Here is an 18,592-nt window from a genome sequence, read left to right as displayed (position 1 = left end):
GCCATACTAAGCACAGGAAGAACATATCACCAACGTGATGAATAATTACAAGGCCATTAGGGATCATCTAATGCAGAGGGATCAGACACAAGGCCCTCATGTGGCCCTCAACACTCCAGAGTGTGGCCAGAACCAGAACTGGGAAACAGTTAACAACATTAAAAAATACAATAATGTTACCTTTTAAGCCCAAGTCAATATGCAGCCTGCAGGGATCCTCATGTACACGGATTAGTTGCCCGCCCCCCCCCCCCCTTTCCATCTGGGTGTGACACCACTGCTCTACAATCTCCTCATTTTCAAATGAGAAAACTGAGGCCCAGGGAGAAGGGACTTGAACCCAGCTCCCCTGATACCTCACCCCATTTCCTTCTCTTCTTCTACACTACCTCCCTCTGGAGAACATCCTGGCCAGGGCTTCTCTTTCACGGCCTAGGAAAGAGGAAGTTATGTTTGCTTTGGTTTCTAATATTTGAATAACTGTATTTCCACTGATCTCATTTATAATCCTGTGTATTTTATTTTATGCACTTAAAAACATCATCCTAAGAAGGGTCCAATCTTAGGCATCACCAGACCGCCCACCAAAGGAGTTCCCAAAAATGGGGAAGACCCCCTGCTCTAATCCAGTCCCCTCTTGTTTTAAGGAGGTCCTACATCGAGGTATGAGGAGGGGGAGCCAGCAGGACACAGTGGGAAATGCCCTGTATTTGAAGAAGGAGGGAAGCAGGGAAGACTTCATGGAGACACTAGCTGAACTAGGCCTTGAAGAAGATTCAGCACTTTCTGTGGCAGCCAAGTCCAAGGACACAGGAGACACCGACTATGCCAATTGTGAGGTGGGAGGCACTGATGCTTTTGGGCTCCAGCTTCTAGCAGGACAGGAACTGAGACCTAATGAGGGGTTAAATAACTTATTCTACTCTTCTCGATGAGGTTGCTGAAATAATAGGAGCACCAACTCCTACAGCACCCTCTAATTATCCTTCTCCTGGGGGCCAGCGAGAATGGGGCAATGCCCATGTAGGAACACTACCTCACTCCCCTAAGCCTCAATGTCGGCCGGTTGAGGCAAGCACAGCATTCAGCTAGCACGTTCCTCAAATGCCCACTTACTGACCAGCGCTCACGGTGATTTATAGAGGAGCACACAAAGAAGGCAATTTGCCAGCAACAGCCTCACACGTTCACATTAACTTTAGCAAAACCCTGATGACTCAGCGTGGCACAAGCACCATGGATTATTTACAACTAAACTCAAATGTTTACATTGTCCCATCCTTATATCTCACTGCTCGTTTTCAGTAGAAATTGTTTACAATGTGAAATCCTGGGAACCAGTAGATTGTTACGGCCACGGATCCTGGGAACTGTTATCTAAAAAAAGAATAACAAAATCTTACTTCCAGCAAGAACTGGAACCAAAGTGGACATCCAGCAACTAGGGCATGGCAAAGCAAGCTGTGCCACTCAAACACAACGAAGCACGACTGAGCTCTAAGGAACAATGAACACGACGACCTATCCATGGGCAGACTGACAGGAACTGATGCAAAGGGAAATGAGCAGAACCACCCAGGAACCACAAGTGAATGGAACTGAGGAGAACGTTCTCGTGAACAGGCTTGGCCTCAAAAGAAAGATGTAAGAGGGTGCCTCTCTGCCTTCTCTGCAGAGGCGGGGGGCCAGAGCTCTGAATACCGCAAGTATAATGTTAGAGTTTTCAATATGGTAGTTAGTTTTGCTGAAATTGTTGTGGGGTTTTTTTCTCCATTCTTTATTTTATGAGAGGTGCCTCTGGAAGGGAGGAGAGGAAAGGGATACATGGGGAAATGTATGTGACATAAAAAGACAATAAATATTTATTTTTCACAAAATGATTCATGATAGGTTTCAGCTGAAGAAATGGCTGAGAAGAGGATGCTGGAAACTGGCATATAGGGAGGGGTAGGGCAAGAAAGCCCAGGACCAGCTCAGAGAACAGGCCAGGGCCCCAGTCTGGTGGGAAATGGAGTTGAGGGGCTGCAAGGCAAGACAGACAGACCCAGCGCCATGGCTTGGGGGAGGGGAAGGGGGTCTAGGTTTTCAGCAGGAGACAGGCATGACCACCACTGGGTAAAGACATGGAGAGCAAGAGGCAAAGGAGGTTGGCTCCATTACTACCAGTCATATCTTATCTACACAAATGGACCTGCAGCCTGCCTGGCAGGGTGTGATTCAGAGGTGCCCATTTTGTGATTTGTTTGGACAAGCACCATGCTAAAGGTGAATGGCCCAGAAGGCAGCACCCCTTGGCCCCACCCCTAGAATCTCCCTTCACAGGGAGCATCTCAAAGCCACAGAAGTAGGACTTACTCCTTGACGTTATTAATCGTGGCTCCTCCCCCCACCTAAAGCGCAACCCAAATTCCACCAGCTCCAGGAAGGTGGCTCACAAGGCACTATTTTGAATCTTTTAATATACTTCTCCTATATTCCTGGGTATCATGGTCACCAGCATTTGGACCACATTCTCTTAATGCGCTAAGGGAGGCTGCTACTTCTCATCAAACTGCTTCTGGCCCTCCACCCCACCCAAGGGCTCAGCACAAAGTGCTGGGGGAGAGGGGAAGGAGACATTGCTATGGCACTTTCTGGATTAAGAAACAGCCATTATTTCACTGAAGCATCACAATGCAGCATGATCAGTGATATAAGTGAGAATTTTCTCCTTTTTTATTCTTTGTTATAGGAGTTGACTCTAAAAGAGGGAAGGGGAAAGGATACTTTGGGAAATGCAGGTGATATAAAAACAAAGGATATCAAGAGATGATTTAAAAAAAAAAAAAGAAAGAAATCCCTGCCCCAGTATTGCTGGCTCCCCTTTGAGGAAGCTGAGGTCAGAGAGGAGAGGAGACCAGCCCAGGCCAGGGTTATGCACTGAGTGGAAGTGTCCGTCCCCATCCCTCCACTGCTGCAGCTGCTGCTCAGATGAAGAGCCCGGAAAGCAGCAGTGGGGGTGGCAGCGGCGGTGGCAACCACAATCACAGCCCCAGAGGGGAGGTCACGGAGCAATCCAGAACTGCTGCTTTTCCTGCAGTGAAGCTCTACTAACTCAAATCTCATCGCCAGGCAGCATGAGACAGTGTGGCTAGCACGATGTCAATCACACCTGTTCCCTATTAAGTTCTAAACGCTCTTATCAAATGTTTAGTCTGGGAAACTGTTCCAAATTTGTCAGGTTAAGGCTGCTGGAATGTTAGGGCAAATATGTTTTCACACGGTAATTACAGTGAAAGTAACGGCTTATAGCCCAGTTACCCAGCCCCACCACCCAGTAGTCCAGAATTGGTGTGATGAGGGAGGGTTACCCCTACATCAGGTGAGGTATAAGGGGAGATGGCCAAAGCTCCTCCTTCATCACTCACCTCCCGGGTTATCCCTCTTCCCTTCCCCCCAACCCCCATCATTAGCTACTACCACCTGGACTGAAATTTCCACCACTTCTCTTCCTCCACCCCAAGCCAAGAATTCTCTTTGGGTGGCCAACCCTTAAAAAACCCACGTGTGACCAAGGGGGCCTGGAACCTCTCTCATTCGCTCATTAGTTGGGCCTGGTTTATCAGATTATCTAGATACAGCTCAGGAGAGAGGCCTGAAGCGAAAGACAGCAAACGCATAAGTGAGAGCAGCCCTAATCTGTCATCTGATCGAAGCAAGTTTTAGCTCTGTATTATTCTCAACACTTCCACTACTAACCCCCCCACCCCCACCCCAGGCCCTTATTACCTGTTCCTGGCACAATCAGATTCAACAGATATTTATTAAGTGAACCACATGCAAGGCTCAGTGCTAGGAATAAAAAAACAAAAAACATCTGCCCTCAAGGACCTTACATTCTACTTGGGAGATGCAGCATAGACATCAGCAAGTAATACAAAGGGAGGTCCGAAGGCCAAGTGCTCCGGGCCTGGGGGAAACACTGGCACCCTAGGCTGCCGGAGGGCTGCACCTCCAAGGACTCCGATGAGGGCATCCTTAGGCCGCTATGGCCTCCAGTAGCCTTGGTCTCCCAGCTCCCTCTTCATGTACAACTGGACACCAAGGGCCTGCCGCCCAAGCCTTCCCCTCCTGGCCCTCCTAGCACTGTGGGAGGTGAAACCTCTAGCCACTCTGGACAAGACTAGGAGGAAGAGTAAATCCCGAAGCCTCCTACTTCCTCTCTGGGAAGGAAGTTAAGTGCCTCTCCAAATCCCACAACTGAAATGGAGATTTCTTTACTTTCCACACCTTCAACCATGGGCGAGGGAAGGGAAGAGGAAGGGAAGCGTGCCCAACGTGGCCTGGCCCTCCAGAAGTCTGCCTAGGGTTCATAAGCAGCATGGCATAGCAGCATGTGGGTCCCACACACACACCAGCGACATCACTTGACAGAGAAATCCCCACATCCCCACAGCCTTTACCACAAGGGGGAGCTCCCACAGCAGTGACCTAAGGAGAGACAGTGGTCACCCTGTACCCCTTTTTCTGGTATCAAAAGGAGGGAGGTAATGTAGTGTTATTCCTAGTTAATTTTAATGCCCACCTCATTTCCTGTACACAACGTGGCTCAAAAATAACTCAGCCTGGTAATGACATAATGAACATTTATAAATGTGAATCATTTGCTCTGGGTTTCCCACTGACATTTTAAGACCCAGCTCAAAGGCCACCTCTCCTGGGAAGGAAGCCTTCCCAGCAACAAGGAAGCTTTCCCCTCTACCATCCACGGGAGCCTCAGAGCCCTGCAAGGTCAGTGCCACCGACATGAGGGCAACTGTGACTCTCCCCCTCCTCCCCTCTAGCACAGGGGGGCAGAATGCTGGTTCTGCACTGCAGGGAAACTGAGGCACAGTGTGTGAAGGTCAGCCTGCATCACAGCCTGTTTTTGTTGCACTCCCATGGTTTCAGGCTTCACATTCTCTCCTCCAAACACACGGCGCTGCCTGGGAGCCCGGACTTCAGCACGGGGACAGCCTCCCTTCCTGGACCACAATTTCAGGACAGCCTTGGTCATCACACTTCGCTGCCCTCCCTTGCTGGTCACAGACAACCCCTAAACTGCCAACTGCCTTCCCCCTCGGTGGACCTTCCGTCCCCTCTCCACCCCTTTTCTGGAGCCACTATCAAATCAACTCTACTGTTATTTCTGGACAGGAGATGCCAGCCTACTATGGCCCCCCCGTAACTATGTAATCAAAGTGCCCCATCCGGCCGCTACTCCTGTATGTGGAGGTGTCCCCAGTGAGAACAGGAGCTCCTTGAGGCCAAGCAATGCCCTCTTTTTTTTTTTGGTGGGGCAATCAGATGGTACAGTGACTAGAATGTTGGACTAGGGACTCAAAAAGGCCTGTGTTCAAATTCTGCCTCGGATACTAGCCATAAGACTCAAGTCACTTCACCTCTGCTTCTCTCAATTTCCTCATCTGTAAAATGGAGAAGAATGGCACCTACCACACAGGGTTGTAGTGAAGATGAAATGTGACACTGTATATAAAGCAAGTGCTTTGCAAACCTTAAACTCTACAGAAATACTGGTTATTATTATTATTATTACTATTATTCCCCTCTCTGAATCCACCTCTCCTCCAAATGCCCCTATTTCTTCTGGATGAACCACCATTCTCCTGATTTGCCCTGCCCAAGCCACCTTGGAGTATTCCCTCTCCTTCACTGCCCACACAGAAGCCACTGCCAGATCCCATCACTTCACCCTCCACTCCCCTTCTCATCCCCTCAGAACCTCTTGCCCAGGCCCTTTGCTGTTCCCTCACCTCCAGCCCCCTCAATCCCACCTTTCCCTTTTTCCTACTGTCTCCCCTTGCTCACCTCAGCCCCAGCCCAGCCCCATTATCTGAGGACCCCTAAAGGTTCCCATCAGTTTCCCATTCAGATTCTACAACCCCACCGTTATTTGAGGCAACTGACCTTGCAGAGATGACCAAAGCCTGGGCATCCCCTGAGAGCCACTGTGACTACATGTTCTGATGGTCTAGCTCAAGCCTGGGTCACTGACTATGGCAAAGTAAAAGTGACTCAACTGAGGGCCCTGCCCTCAAAGGAATTTACAAGTTGGAAAATACCTACAAAGTGGCTCTCCATGAGAGGGCAGGCTGGCCTAAGGGCCCAATTCTTGAGTTTCTTTGACTGACTCCAGGAGGAGAGAGGCTTTCTTGGTATTTTAAGAAGCACCCAGCAATAACAGCCTTGGGGAGCAGAGTTTGGGTCTAGTATAACTGGCTTACATCAAAAACAATTCTACAACTTGAAGATGGAGGGATTTTTTTTTACTAAAGTGACTCCTCACCCTTTTCCTGGCCATGATATAATAATAATAATAACTCAAATTTCTGTGGTGCTTTAGAGCTAACAAATGCTTTCCCCACAATGAGACTGCAGTGTAGACCTAAGGATGATAAATGGGGAATGAATGGAGGTGGGAGGGGAAGAGATGGACACTGCTGCTGCTGAAGTCACTCAGGAAGGTGGGAGGGAGCCTGGAAGATGACTGACAGACACTGAGGGGGAAGAGCCTGGGAGCTAGATCAGTGGGGTCCAACTCAAATAGAAATGGGGTCACTTCCCCATACAAAAGGATCCCTGAGGGCTGCATACTGACTTAGAAAACCACATATGAGCATTATCTATGTTTTACTGTATTTTTATTTAATTCTGTTAAATATTCCCCAGTGACCCTTTAATCTGGTTCAGGCAGCACTCTGGAGTGTCAGGAGTGTTCTGGGTGCCAGCTCACTTCTGGTCTAGACAAACTGCCGAGTAGAAAGGAGAAAGGGAATCTATGCCCTATGGGAAAATTGAAGGGGAAGGGGATAAGAGAAGGCGGGGAGAGATAGAAGGTAGGGCAGATTAGGGGTATTCAGAATGCATGCCATTTTGGGGTAGAGGGAAGGACAAGATGGGGAGAAAATTTGGAACTCAAAATCTTGTGGAAGTGAATGTTGAAAATTAAAAATAGATAAATTAATTATAAAAAAAGAAAAAGCAAAGGAAAGAAAAGAAAAGAAAAGAAAAGAAAAGAAAAGAAAAGAAAAGAAAAGAAAAGAAAAGAAAAGAAAAGAAAAGAAAAGAAAGAAGAAAGGGTAGGACAGAGGACCCAAGGCTGGGCAGGCTCAAGATGCTCACTTGGGAACAGGGGCCTCGAAACCCTTTGAGGCTATATCCCACGTAGGTCTACAAGGCCCTGTGGGTGACCTTCCAGGGACTAGCTGATCCTCTGCTCCAAAATCCTCAGATCTCAGGAACTCAAGCTTACGATGAATGCACAGTCCAAGGCTCACCATGGTGTTGGCAGCCACTGGCGTGACCTGCTGGGCAGTGATAAAAGCCCAACTCCAGACCCTCGAGGTCATTCTGAATTCAGTAAAGCAGGGGGGTGGTAGGTCCCTTGGGATGGAGGTCTAACTCTGTGACTCCAGACTCAGAGTCACAGCCTCATCACTAAATCACAGCAAGTCACTCAGAGTAACCCACAGGCCTCATGTAAGGCAGCTCAAGGGATTTTACTATAGCTAAAACTCCTGCCCCGGACAACTCACTCCCAGCCTGAAGAACAACACCTGATGTTTGAGAGAGGGAAGAGGAAAAACATACACAGTGAAAGCAACCATGCGAGAAGACAGCTGATACTGCGCAGCCACAAAATCCAGGTCAAAGACCACAGAGGCTGCCTGCCCTATCTCAACAACCTTTGTCAACGCATACAGTCATCCCTTCTCTTTCACAATAAGGGTACAGGTATAGATAGGATTATTAGGCACAAACCTGGTTGGGTGCTAGGTTTGGGGGTTTTTTTTCCATTTTTACTTAATACGTTTCTGGGAGCACACTTGGTTGGTTATGTTAAAACTTGTCACTAAAATACAAAACCAGCCAAATGCCTGGGGGTGGCAGGCGGGAGTCAGGTTTAGCAAAAGCTTCACACTTGGAGAAAGCAGGAGAGAGAGAACACAAATCACAGCTCTAACCTTTACTAGCTCACAGACTCTGGGCAAGGATCTCACCTCCCCAGCCTCCATTTCCTATTATCTGCAAAGACGGGGATAACAGGACTTTAAACTGATTGATGAAGTCGAAGGATCTTTGGGATCCTCAAGGCCAAGGGCTCTTCACCTTTCAGTGAGAGCTGGACACCTTAGGCACACCAGCTGGGACAGCCTGAGAAGACGCCTTGGGCCACAATCACGCTTTAGGTATGGTTTTGTTTTTAATTTCTATGGAAAGAAATGCTCAATTTCAGCTTGAGGTTAGTGAAAATAAAGATGTCATTTTTTTCCATCCAAGTTCACAGACCCCTTGAAATTCATCCACAAGCCCCTAGGGAGGGGGGGGGGATCTGTGGAGCCCAGGCTAAGAATCCCTCATCTAATCCACCTTTCTTATTTTTTCAGAGAAAGAAACTGAAATTCAGATACTTGATACTTGGCAAAGAGCCAAGTAACACACCTGGAATTGAAACCCAGGTCATCTGATGTAAATCCAGTGTTCACTCCTCTAGAAAATACTGCCTCTAGCCTTGACATACTATGAAAATCATCAAGAATCTGTATGTTTGTGATCTATTATTCATTTAAAATTCTTTGGGGGCCGCTAGGTGGTGCAGTGGATACAGCACTGGCCCTGCAGTCAGGAAGACCTGACTTCAAATCTGGCCTCAGACACTTGACACTTACTAGCTGTATGACCTTGGGCAAGTCACTTAAGCTCGACTGCCTCACCAAAAAGCAAAAAAAAAAAAATTCTTTGAGGACAGTCATGCTGTTTTTCCAATCTTCCCTTCTAGCATCTGCCTTTTAAAAGGTGAAGGAAAAAAGAAGCAAAAGTAATCTAAAGATTAAGAAAAAACGGAATTTATATATTATTTCTCTTCTCAACATATAGGGTTTGGTTTTTCTTTAAATTTAAAAAAAAAAAGGCTGCAGTTATAAAACCCAGCTGAGGAGCTCCCAGCCTCTGATCCTAAATCCCATGAGCACACACACACACTGATATGTCAGAGTTGGGATAAAACAACTTTGTTCAGATGGTCCAGGGGAGAATCCAGGAGGAAACTCAGGACAACAGCATCGAGAAATTTAGTAAAGGCCCAAATCCCAATTTGGCCAAGGCCTTGGAGCAGAGAGGCCAAGGAGGAAATGATCTTGGAAAACAGCAGCTCCCCAACACTTCTGTCAAGGGCTGCCAGGGAGGGCAGCTGCCGGGGTCAGATCCGGACACTCACTCTTTCCCCACAATCACTGAGACGCTCTTCCTTCTCTGGAGCCCAGCATTTGGGTGACTCGACTCCTTCGTGCCCACTAGCAAATGCTGATCTCATTCATTCATTTCTTCTCAGTGGCCAAGGTAGATTTTGGCAAAGTGAGAGCTGTCCCAAAGTGTAAAGATGGGCAGCCGCAGGCTAGAGAGAGTTTTCAGCCCACCCTGGATCCCTTCAGAGTGAGCTGGCAGGTACAGGATGGATGCCTCACTGGAGTCCTGACTCAGGTGTGGGATGAGCTGGCTGTCCTCCCAGGACCCTTCCAACTCTGTCATCCTGGGCTCCACAGGCCCTTGAATCACTTACTGCCACTAAAAGAGTACTAGACGGGGGGTTAGGATAGGGGTTCAAATCCTGTCATGGACTAACTGTAACCTTGGACAAGTCATTTCTCATCTCTGCGTCTCCTTTATGTATTAAATAAAAGAGTTAAGCTAGATCACAGGGTCATACTCAAGGTGTGCAAAATTCCCCAGTTAAACCAGATTAAAATGTAACTGGGGAAAATACTTAATAAGATAAACACAAATACAAAAGAATATAATGAAGTACTTAATTCACTGCCTGCCTAGTGGCAGGGCAAAGCTTTCCCTCCACAGTCCTGACCCCGAATCCAGAACTCTTCTGTCACAGAAGCTTTCAAACCCCCAGAACCAAAGATGAGCAGCCTTGCCCTGGAAAGTTCAGAGGAGCCCCACACACCAGCAGCCTGCCTGACCCCCTGACCGCAGGCAGGAAAGAGACCCAGGGCTACCCCTCAGAGAGGCTCCACCTCTGTGTGATGTGGCTCAGCACCCAGCCTCGGGGCTGCTCCTTTGTGGGGAGGAAAACTTCTGGTGAGACATTTATGCAGCTGTCCCTGCCTAAAGACTCCCACCTAAGGCCAGGGACAGGGTTTTATGCTCTACACAGATGAACAACCAGTGTGCACCTGAGGTTGCTGTGCAGGAACGACCCTGGAGATCTTGTGGCTTAACCCTGTCCTTCAGAGGCAAAGGCAGAGCTGCAAGGGACACAGATATCATCTAGTGTCTTACACAGGAGGAAACTGAGGCCTAGAGGTCACTCCATAGACTAGCAGGGGTGGGAGGGACTTAGAACACTGACTGCCAGGGCTGATGGGGAAACTAAGGCCCAGAGAGGTCACTCCATAGACCAGCAGGGGTGGGAGGAGCTTAGAACACTGACTGCCAGTGGGGAAACTGAGGCCCAGAGAGGACGCTCCATAGACTAGCAGGGCTGGGAGGAGCTTAGAACAGTGACGGCCAGGGCTGAGGGGGAAACCGAGGCCCAGGGAGGGGAAGGACCCAGCCAGCCGGCCAGGCGTTAGCTACGTGGCTACAGCCCACGACCTTTGGCTGCTCCAAGCACCACCCCCCAGCGGAGGCGGGGGAAGTCCCGGCATGCCACGCGGGCCCACGACACTCTCGGAGGGTCCTGGCCTCCGCCCTTGGACCACAAGTCCCGGCATGCCCCGCGGGCGGCTTGGACGCGGAGGGTCCCGGCCTTCCTCTCCCGCCCTCGGAGGACCACAAGTCCCGGCATGCCCCGCGAGCCCCGGGCGCTTGGGCTGCGGGGCAGCCCCGCAGGGCACGCCGGAAGCCGTAGTCCGGGGGTCCCCGAGCCTGCAGGCCTGGCTCTCACCTGCACAATGCGGGAGCACTGCGTGCCCTTGCCAGCGCCGGGCCCGCCCAGCACGAACACGACGAACGGCTTCATGAGGCTACGCGGGCGGAAGCCGAAGTCAAAGGTTGGGGGGAGCAGGCGGCGGACGCTCGGACCCGGGGCCCGAGGCGGCTGCAGCAGGAAGGGCAGCGGGAGTGCGAGGCCGGGCCCGGAGACGCGGAGGCGGAGGCGGAGGCAGCAGCTCAGCATGCGCCAAACCTCGACTCCCGAGGACTGAATCTAGCTGCCTAGAAAGAGAAGGAGCACGGGGAGGGGCACGGGGGCGGGGCCGGAGGGGGCGCGGGAGCGTGCGCGGTGGGCGGGGCCTCGAGGGAGGGCGAATGGGCAGCAGGGGTCGGGACAATCAGGAGAAGCTTAGGCGGGGAGGGGCCGGCTCTGGGAGCTCTGAGAGCCCCAGCTGGGGTTAAGTTCCCCGGGCCGAACCTGGCGTCTGTCTGCAGCCCTCCCGATGAGAGTCTAAGGATTGGCTTTCAGTGCCGAGACTGCCACCCACTCTTTGTGATCCCATTCGCGGTTTTCTTGGCAGAGATACTGGAGTGGGTTGCATTTCCTACTCCAGCTCATTTTATGGATGGGGAAACTGAGGCAGACAGGGTGAAGTGACTTGTCCAGGGTCACACAGCTAGTAAGTGACTGAGGCCAGATTTGAACTCAGGGAGATGAGTCTTCCTGACAGCACGCCTGGCTGTCCATCCACTGTGCCACCCAGCTGCCCTTTCAAACAATACAGGAGGAATCGCCCTTCTGCTCCAGCCCCTAACTTGTCCTTCATTTCCAAAGAGGACTGATGTCATGAGGATGATGCCTTGACTTGCGTGTGAATTGGATTTAAGTGAGGCAGACCTGAACCGTGTCCTCGGCCTGACTCTCTCTTCTGGAGTCATTAATGTCCAGTGGCAGGACAAAAGTCAGGACAGCTGGCCGTGGTCCCGTGGGGGACCTTGGCATCATCCATGTCTGACCAAGGCTCTGTGGGCTCCCCTGAAGCGCCTGCTTCAGCCACCTTCCTGTTCCTTGGAACACATTGTTCTCAGCTGCCCATCCCACTGGGGGCAGGCTTCACCTGCTTGGGGTAGACACCCCCTAACTCACTGGTGGGTTTGAGGCCTGTTGAAACCCCCAACCTGGTTTTACTGGGGTGTAGCCCATGCTACAGCTTCTTATAACCACAGGTGAGAGTTGGGTGACAGTGGACAACAAAGGTGGATGAGCAGCCCTGAAAAAAAAACCCTCGTACCAGAGGTGCTGGTCCTCTCTGAACCCCCCATGTACCCCTCTAACCACCTCCTTCCCTGAGCTACTTCCCAGGAGGCAGCACTGCAGCTAATCAGGGGGCTGCAAGTCAGGGACATGTCATTTGAGGCCCTTGGAAGGCATCGTTGTCTTCCCTGTGATTTCATTGATCCAAGTCAGTCTAATTCTATTAGATTGTAAGTCCTTGAGGGCAGGCACTGTCTTTTGCCTCTTTTTGTATCCCCAGCACTTGGCACATAGTAGGTGCTTAATAAAAAAACAAGTTTATTGAATTGATGTAGAGAACTCCTAAATGAGAAAAGCTCAGCTACTCCTTCCCTGTGCTTTTTGATAGTTTTAGAAAGTTGCCTGAAACTTGAGTGACTTGCCCCAAGGTCACTTTTGGGACAGCCAGTAGGGGTCAGGAGGAGCCCAAGGCTTGCTAGCTCTGAGTCCAGCTCTCTCCCCTATCAGGAGGCCTGTCCATATGGCAATCTATTGACATTGGATGAATGCCCAGCCCATTGTAACACCAATCTGTTCTTATAATAAAGGCCTTTCCACAAGAGCTTTCATGGTAATCATTGTAATAGGTTTCGCAGAAGAACCTCTGTCAAGGGATCAGATATGATCAATTAAAGGAAGCACAGGCACGAACACAATTGCAAACCATCCTAAAAGGCTGATTGTGCCAAAGTAACTGGCTGACATTCACCTCAGAACAGCAAGGAGGCCACAGAGTGGCCCGGGGACCTTGACTGTCCCCTTGACATCCGTATCATCTCTCTTATCCATACCCTCCTTTCCACTCACAGCTGTCACCCTGGCTTAGACCCACCTCACCTCTTGCCTGGACTATGGCAATATCTTCCTAATGGAACTACCTGCCTCTGATCTTTCCCTACTGCAATCCATCTTCTGTATAGCTGCTAATCTAATCTTCCTAAAACACAGGTCTGACCATATCACTTCCCAACACAAAACCCCACTGGCCATTATTACCACTAGAATCAAATTAGGGATTGAATACCGTAACAGTGTAGTTCCAACCTACCTTTCCAATCTTAGTACACCTTACTCCATTTTGTGCATTTTATGGTCCAGGCAAACTAGCATTATTGGGTTTCATACACATCACTCTATTTCCCATCCATAAGTGGGGGTCACTTATGCTTGAAAGGCACTTTCTCCTCACTTCTAATTTTTGGAAGTTTCCTTCAAAGTTCACCTTAGACCCCATCTTCCACATGAAGACTTCCTGATTCCCTCAACTATTAATACCTCCCCCTACTATTACCTTGTAATTTTTTTGTGTATCCTGATGTAAAGGACTGTCCCTTTCAGAGGTACACAGTTTTACTCATTGAAAGAGGCAAAAACAAAGATAATTGTGAGAGAAACGCTTTTTTAAAAAAAAGTCCCATGGAGAAAATACACTTACTTTGGGTAAAGATGTCCCAAGTGTCCTGTTTCTAAACATATAACTTGCAAATTCCTGTCACGAGGACTTTGAGTTAATAGCTCAAAAACTCTGGTTCCTAGAACTGTTTGGTGCCTATGAGACAAATGTATATTGCCAAGTTAAGGCTTAGTTGTCAGGAGTGTGGATTTGAGTTTATAACCATAAGATAGAAGTGAATCATTTCACTGAAGGGGACCTTGCTTTGAACCAATAGGGTAGCTCACAGAAGAGCTAATTGAGAAGCAATGCTGATCCCAAGAGAAATCTCCAGTTGGGTCAGGGAAGAGATCTTATCTAAATCTTGCACTGCCACCTGCTTGGAAGAATAGGCTGGAGTATGCAAGCAGCTAGGTGGCTCAGTGGATGGAGCACCGGCCCTGGATTCAGAAGGACTTGAGTTCAAATCCGGCCCCAGACACATAACACTTACTAGCTGTGTGACCCTGGGCAAGTCACTTAACCCCATTTCCTAGCAAAAACAAAAAACAAAACAAAGATAAAGCAATGTCAGCTGTTTCCATGGTGTAGGACACCTGGAATCCAAAATAAGTTAAAAAACAAAATCCAAATCCATAAACTGACACTTATTCACCTTGAGTTCGCTTGTCACTTTTCTGCCTCCTAAGCTACCAGCAGTGAGGCTGCACTAGCAGACCTAAGGACATGAGCCAGGGGCCACAATCCTATAGCACCAGTGCTGCAAAGCTCTGAACTGCCAGTGCTGTCAGGTGGCCAACCCTGTAGCACTGGCAAAGCTAGAGCCAGGCCAACAACCCTGTAACATCAGTGCCTCAAAGCTCCAAACTACTGGTGCATCCCAAAGAACTAAGGAATAGGAAGCGGGATAGGACCCCAGGACAGGGTGCTATTTAGTGAAATGGGAAGATAGTTGTGTAACACTCCACTAAGCCTAAGGAAAAAAGCACAGCATCCAAGTGGGGCCAATTCTGACCACCCAAAGTCACTTGAGGCAGAGATCTAGCCTGGCATACTATGAATTACCTAGTGTGGGAGGAGGCTGAGATGCTTTAAGACCCAACACCTAAAGAAACCACAATCAGGAAGGGATCATAAAGTGAGTCATAGGGGAAAACAAGGGAGGGGAAAGACTGAAAATTACCAAACATTTCAGGACAAAGAAAACTCAGCAACCTTGAACACAAACATATCAACAGGAAAAACGGTAACAACAGAAGGAAATATGGCCCCCAGGTCCAGTAAATGAGTGGAAGCATCTATGAACAAATACTGCAAACAAAGGAAAATGATGCAGGGCTTAATAAGACAGAAGAGGCAGTGGAATGTGAGGAGAACATGGAGCCACAACTTATGAAACTTATGAGGGCAGAATTTGTGGCCTTCACAGAAAAAACTAATGGGCAGAATAGAAAAACTAGAATCTGTGATGGCAAGCCTCACCAAAGAAACAAAAAAGAGGAACATAGACTGAGAATGTAAATAAACAAAAGTAAAGGACAACCCAGAAGAAGAAAGGCAAAAGCAGTAACGTTAAAAGAAAAGATGCTTATTGTACAAGCAAAACACACTGATCTCAAAGACAGAGTGCATAGAGACAACCTAAGGATTGTAGGTCTCCTAGGAAAATATGACGGGACAAAAAACCTTAACACCATGATGAGGGAAATAATAAAAGATAATTCATAGAAAAGTTCCATATTCACCAAAATATTTTTAGCAGCACTTTTTTGTGGTAGCAAAGAACTAGAAGCCAAGTAGATGTCCGACATGGGGGAATGTCTAAACAGATTGTGGCACATGAATATAATGGCATATTGCTGTGCTGTAAGAAATGACAAGCACGATGACTATGGAAAAGTGTGGGAAGATGTGAACTGATGCAAAATGAAGTGAGCGAATAATACACACAGTGACTACAACAATGCAAATGGAAAAAATAACCACCATAAAAGAAGCTGTGAAACTACAAAAACCAAGCTTGACCACGAGGAACTGACATAAAAGGACATTTCTCCCTACTCCTTTGCAGAGGTTAGGATCCATGCGTTCAGAACATCACACATGACACTGGATCTTGTGCATGCATCGATCAGTTTTGCTGAATTTCTTCTTTCTCTTTTTAGTTTTTAAGAAAATTCTTTATTTTAGGGGGTGGCTCTCTAGGAGAAGAAGGGGGAATGACACCCAGGGAAATCTTGGCATTGTAGCAGTTAGTAGATGTTTAATATATGTTTGTTGGGGCAGCTAGGTGGCACAGTGGATAGAGCTCCAGCCTTGGAGTCAGGAGGGACCTGAATTCAAATCCAGCCTCAGACCCTTGACACTGACTAGCTGTGTGACCCTGGGCAAGTCACTTAACCCCGATTGCCTCACTAAAAAATAAATAAAAAATAAAATATCTATACATATACATATATATATATATGTTTGTTGATTATTATTATGCAAAGTCTGCCACTGATTCACTTCCTTGGGCAAATGGCTTTTCCTCCAATTTCCTGATCCTATAAAATTAGGCTAAGATTTTAATGCAGCTTGGCAAATAATTTTGGACAACTCTTCAGTGCAAAATAACAACCACTCTAGAACAGATGTGTCAAGGAAGCTATTGGTGTGGAAAAGACATAAGGTTTCTAGTGGGCTATAACTTCAGGCACCATAGCGCACAGACCACCTGGACTAGAGTCAGGAAGACTCATCTTCCTGAGTTCAAATCTAGCCTCAGGCACTGACTAGTTGTGGGACCCTGGACAAGTCTCTTCACCCTGTTTGCCTCAGTTTCCTGATCTGTATAATGAACTGGAGAAGGAAATGGTAAAGCACTCTAGTATCTACCTAGAAAACCCCAAATGGGGTCACAAAGAGTTGAACATGACTAAAAAAGACTAAACAAGAAAAAAAACTAATTTGAGGAGTCAAAAGTGTAACATGGAAGCCAAGAGAGCTGCTGTGACCTTAGTTTCCTGGAACAGATATGTATTGTACAAAGGGAGGGCTAGTAAGTCACGTGGTCAGTAAGTGGTCCATATTTGAATTCAGAACTTTCTGATTAAGCCTAACTGTGAATAGAAGGATAAGTTTAAACAGAACTACAGGAAATTAAGTAGCAGCTGCTAAAGCATATAAAAAATGAGTTACAGAACTAAGCATAGAGGCTAAAGAAACAAATTCCAACTTCTCTTTTCATGGTGATAACAATGAGTCCTTTTATCCACAATGTCAACCTATTGGTAAGAACAACCAAGGACTTACTTAATGCTATAAAAAGCACTATACTGTCTACTAGGAGAAAACTGAGCATTAGCTGGGGATTCTGAAAGGAAGATAGATAACTGGTATTCAGTCTTACCTGTGGTGAACAGTAATCCTGGCCTGTTCAGAGTGTTCCTGAACTAACCACTGTATCACTGTTTGGTCACACTGTATACACACAGGATATTAACATCCTGTGGTTCTACCAGAGTCTCTGTTTGCTTTGCGTAAGTAATGAGATCCTTTCTTCTCAAGTCTGTCCTGCTCTGTTATATGTCCATAAATATTTGTCAGACAAGTCTGATTCCATAAACCTGAAAATTCTATCTTTCCTAATAAGTTCTCATAAATTTCAGCAGTTTCATTTCCAGCATTGTCAGTTCATTAATGCTAGGAGCTACACGTCTATCCATCCACAATTTCAGGGAAGCGTCCCTGACCTTTGTGAGAATACTTAAGTGGGCTTATAAGTTCTTTTACTAACAAGAACTCTACAGAGCAGGGCTGGATGGGAAAAGGTCTATTCTAGTCTGAACAAACTATAATTGATAAACTGTATAATTACTGATAAACTGTATAATTACTTTTCCCCTTTCTCAACTCAATAGGCTCTTACTCTTTGCCTCTATCTGTGGTAGTGGGAGGGGAAAAGCAGCCATTCCCTGCATTTTCTGCTCAGACTTGACTGTAGCCAGCTAATAATATTGGCTTTGGTGGGTCTGTGATCTCGCTGATGGGAGCCACACTGTCACCAACCATGCTAACCCACCTAGAGAATTTCACATTTTAATGGAATCTGATGTTGGTTGTTGAGGGGGTTTTTTTGTTTTGGTTTGGTTTTTTGAGGCTATTAGGGTTAAGTGACTTGCCCAGAGTCACACAGCTAGTAAGTGTTCTGAGGCCACATTTGAAGTCAGGTCCTCCTGACTTCAGGGCCGGTACTGGATCCATTGAGCCACCTAACTGACCCCAAGGCTGTTGAGTTTTGTTACATATATTGGAGGTTCCCTGTTAGGTATGCCATACAGCTCTCTTTCCAGGAGCCTCAAAGCAGCTTTCAGGGAGCTAGCAAATCACAGGGGACTCATACAGGAATCTCCCTACCAAAGGTAAAAAACAATTCCATGAATCATTTCAGTCAAACCCCATGAAATAGCTTTTATTTTCCAACTTTGGCAAGGCTTCAGCATCCTTTTTCTGGTTTCAGTTCCTATCCATTGTAGTTAGGTGTAGTTAAAAAAAAATACGGGGACAGCTAGATGGCACAGTGGATAGAGCACTGGCCCCAATGTCAGGAGGACCTGAGTTCAAATCCAGCCTCAGACCAAACACTTGACACTAGCTATGTGACCCTGGGCAAGTCACTTAACCCCAATTGCCTAAAAAAAAAATACAAAACAACAACCTGGCAATTGTTTATAGCAAAATCATATAATAGTGAAAATTTGAAGAAACCTAAGTGCCCTTTGGAACTCTACAAAGAGCACTGCATTTGGAGTCAGAAGACCTGGTGTTCCAGGCCTGGCTCTTCCCATTCCAGCTTTATGACTTGGGGTGAGTCTTTTAATGTCTCTGGGCTGCACATTGTACCTGGGACTGGCCAGTGCTGAATTTTTGCTTTTGTTATACCGAGAAATCAGCGAGTGAGATCCAGACGTAATTTAAAATGTGGATTTATTAGCACACGG

General features: G+C 47.5%; 1 protein-coding gene across 4 annotated transcripts in view; it reads right to left on the bottom strand.

Annotated features, from left to right (window-relative positions):
* Positions 1-11,251, bottom strand: part of CMPK1 (cytidine/uridine monophosphate kinase 1) — a 33,207-nt gene extending 21,956 nt beyond the window's left edge. For 2 of the 4 annotated variants that reach the window (XM_020987691.2, XM_020987692.2), the window contains exon 1: positions 10,937-11,248. In XM_020987691.2, coding sequence (XP_020843350.1) covers positions 10,937-11,167 — 231 coding nt within the window. In that variant the 5' untranslated portion in view covers positions 11,168-11,248. Of the gene's footprint in view, positions 1-10,936 lie in introns of all 4 variants that reach the window. The other 2 variants (XM_078156622.1, XM_078156621.1) reach the window with 2 other exon arrangements.
* Positions 11,252-18,592: the final 7,341 nt, after the last annotated feature.

This window comes from Phascolarctos cinereus, unplaced genomic scaffold (assembly GCF_003287225.1).
Source record: "Phascolarctos cinereus isolate Bilbo 61053 unplaced genomic scaffold, phaCin_HiC Scaffold_5;HRSCAF=322, whole genome shotgun sequence".
NCBI lineage: Eukaryota > Metazoa > Chordata > Mammalia > Diprotodontia > Phascolarctidae > Phascolarctos > Phascolarctos cinereus.
Note: the sequence above shows the minus strand (reverse complement) of the source record. Positions and strands in the feature narration are given on the sequence as shown.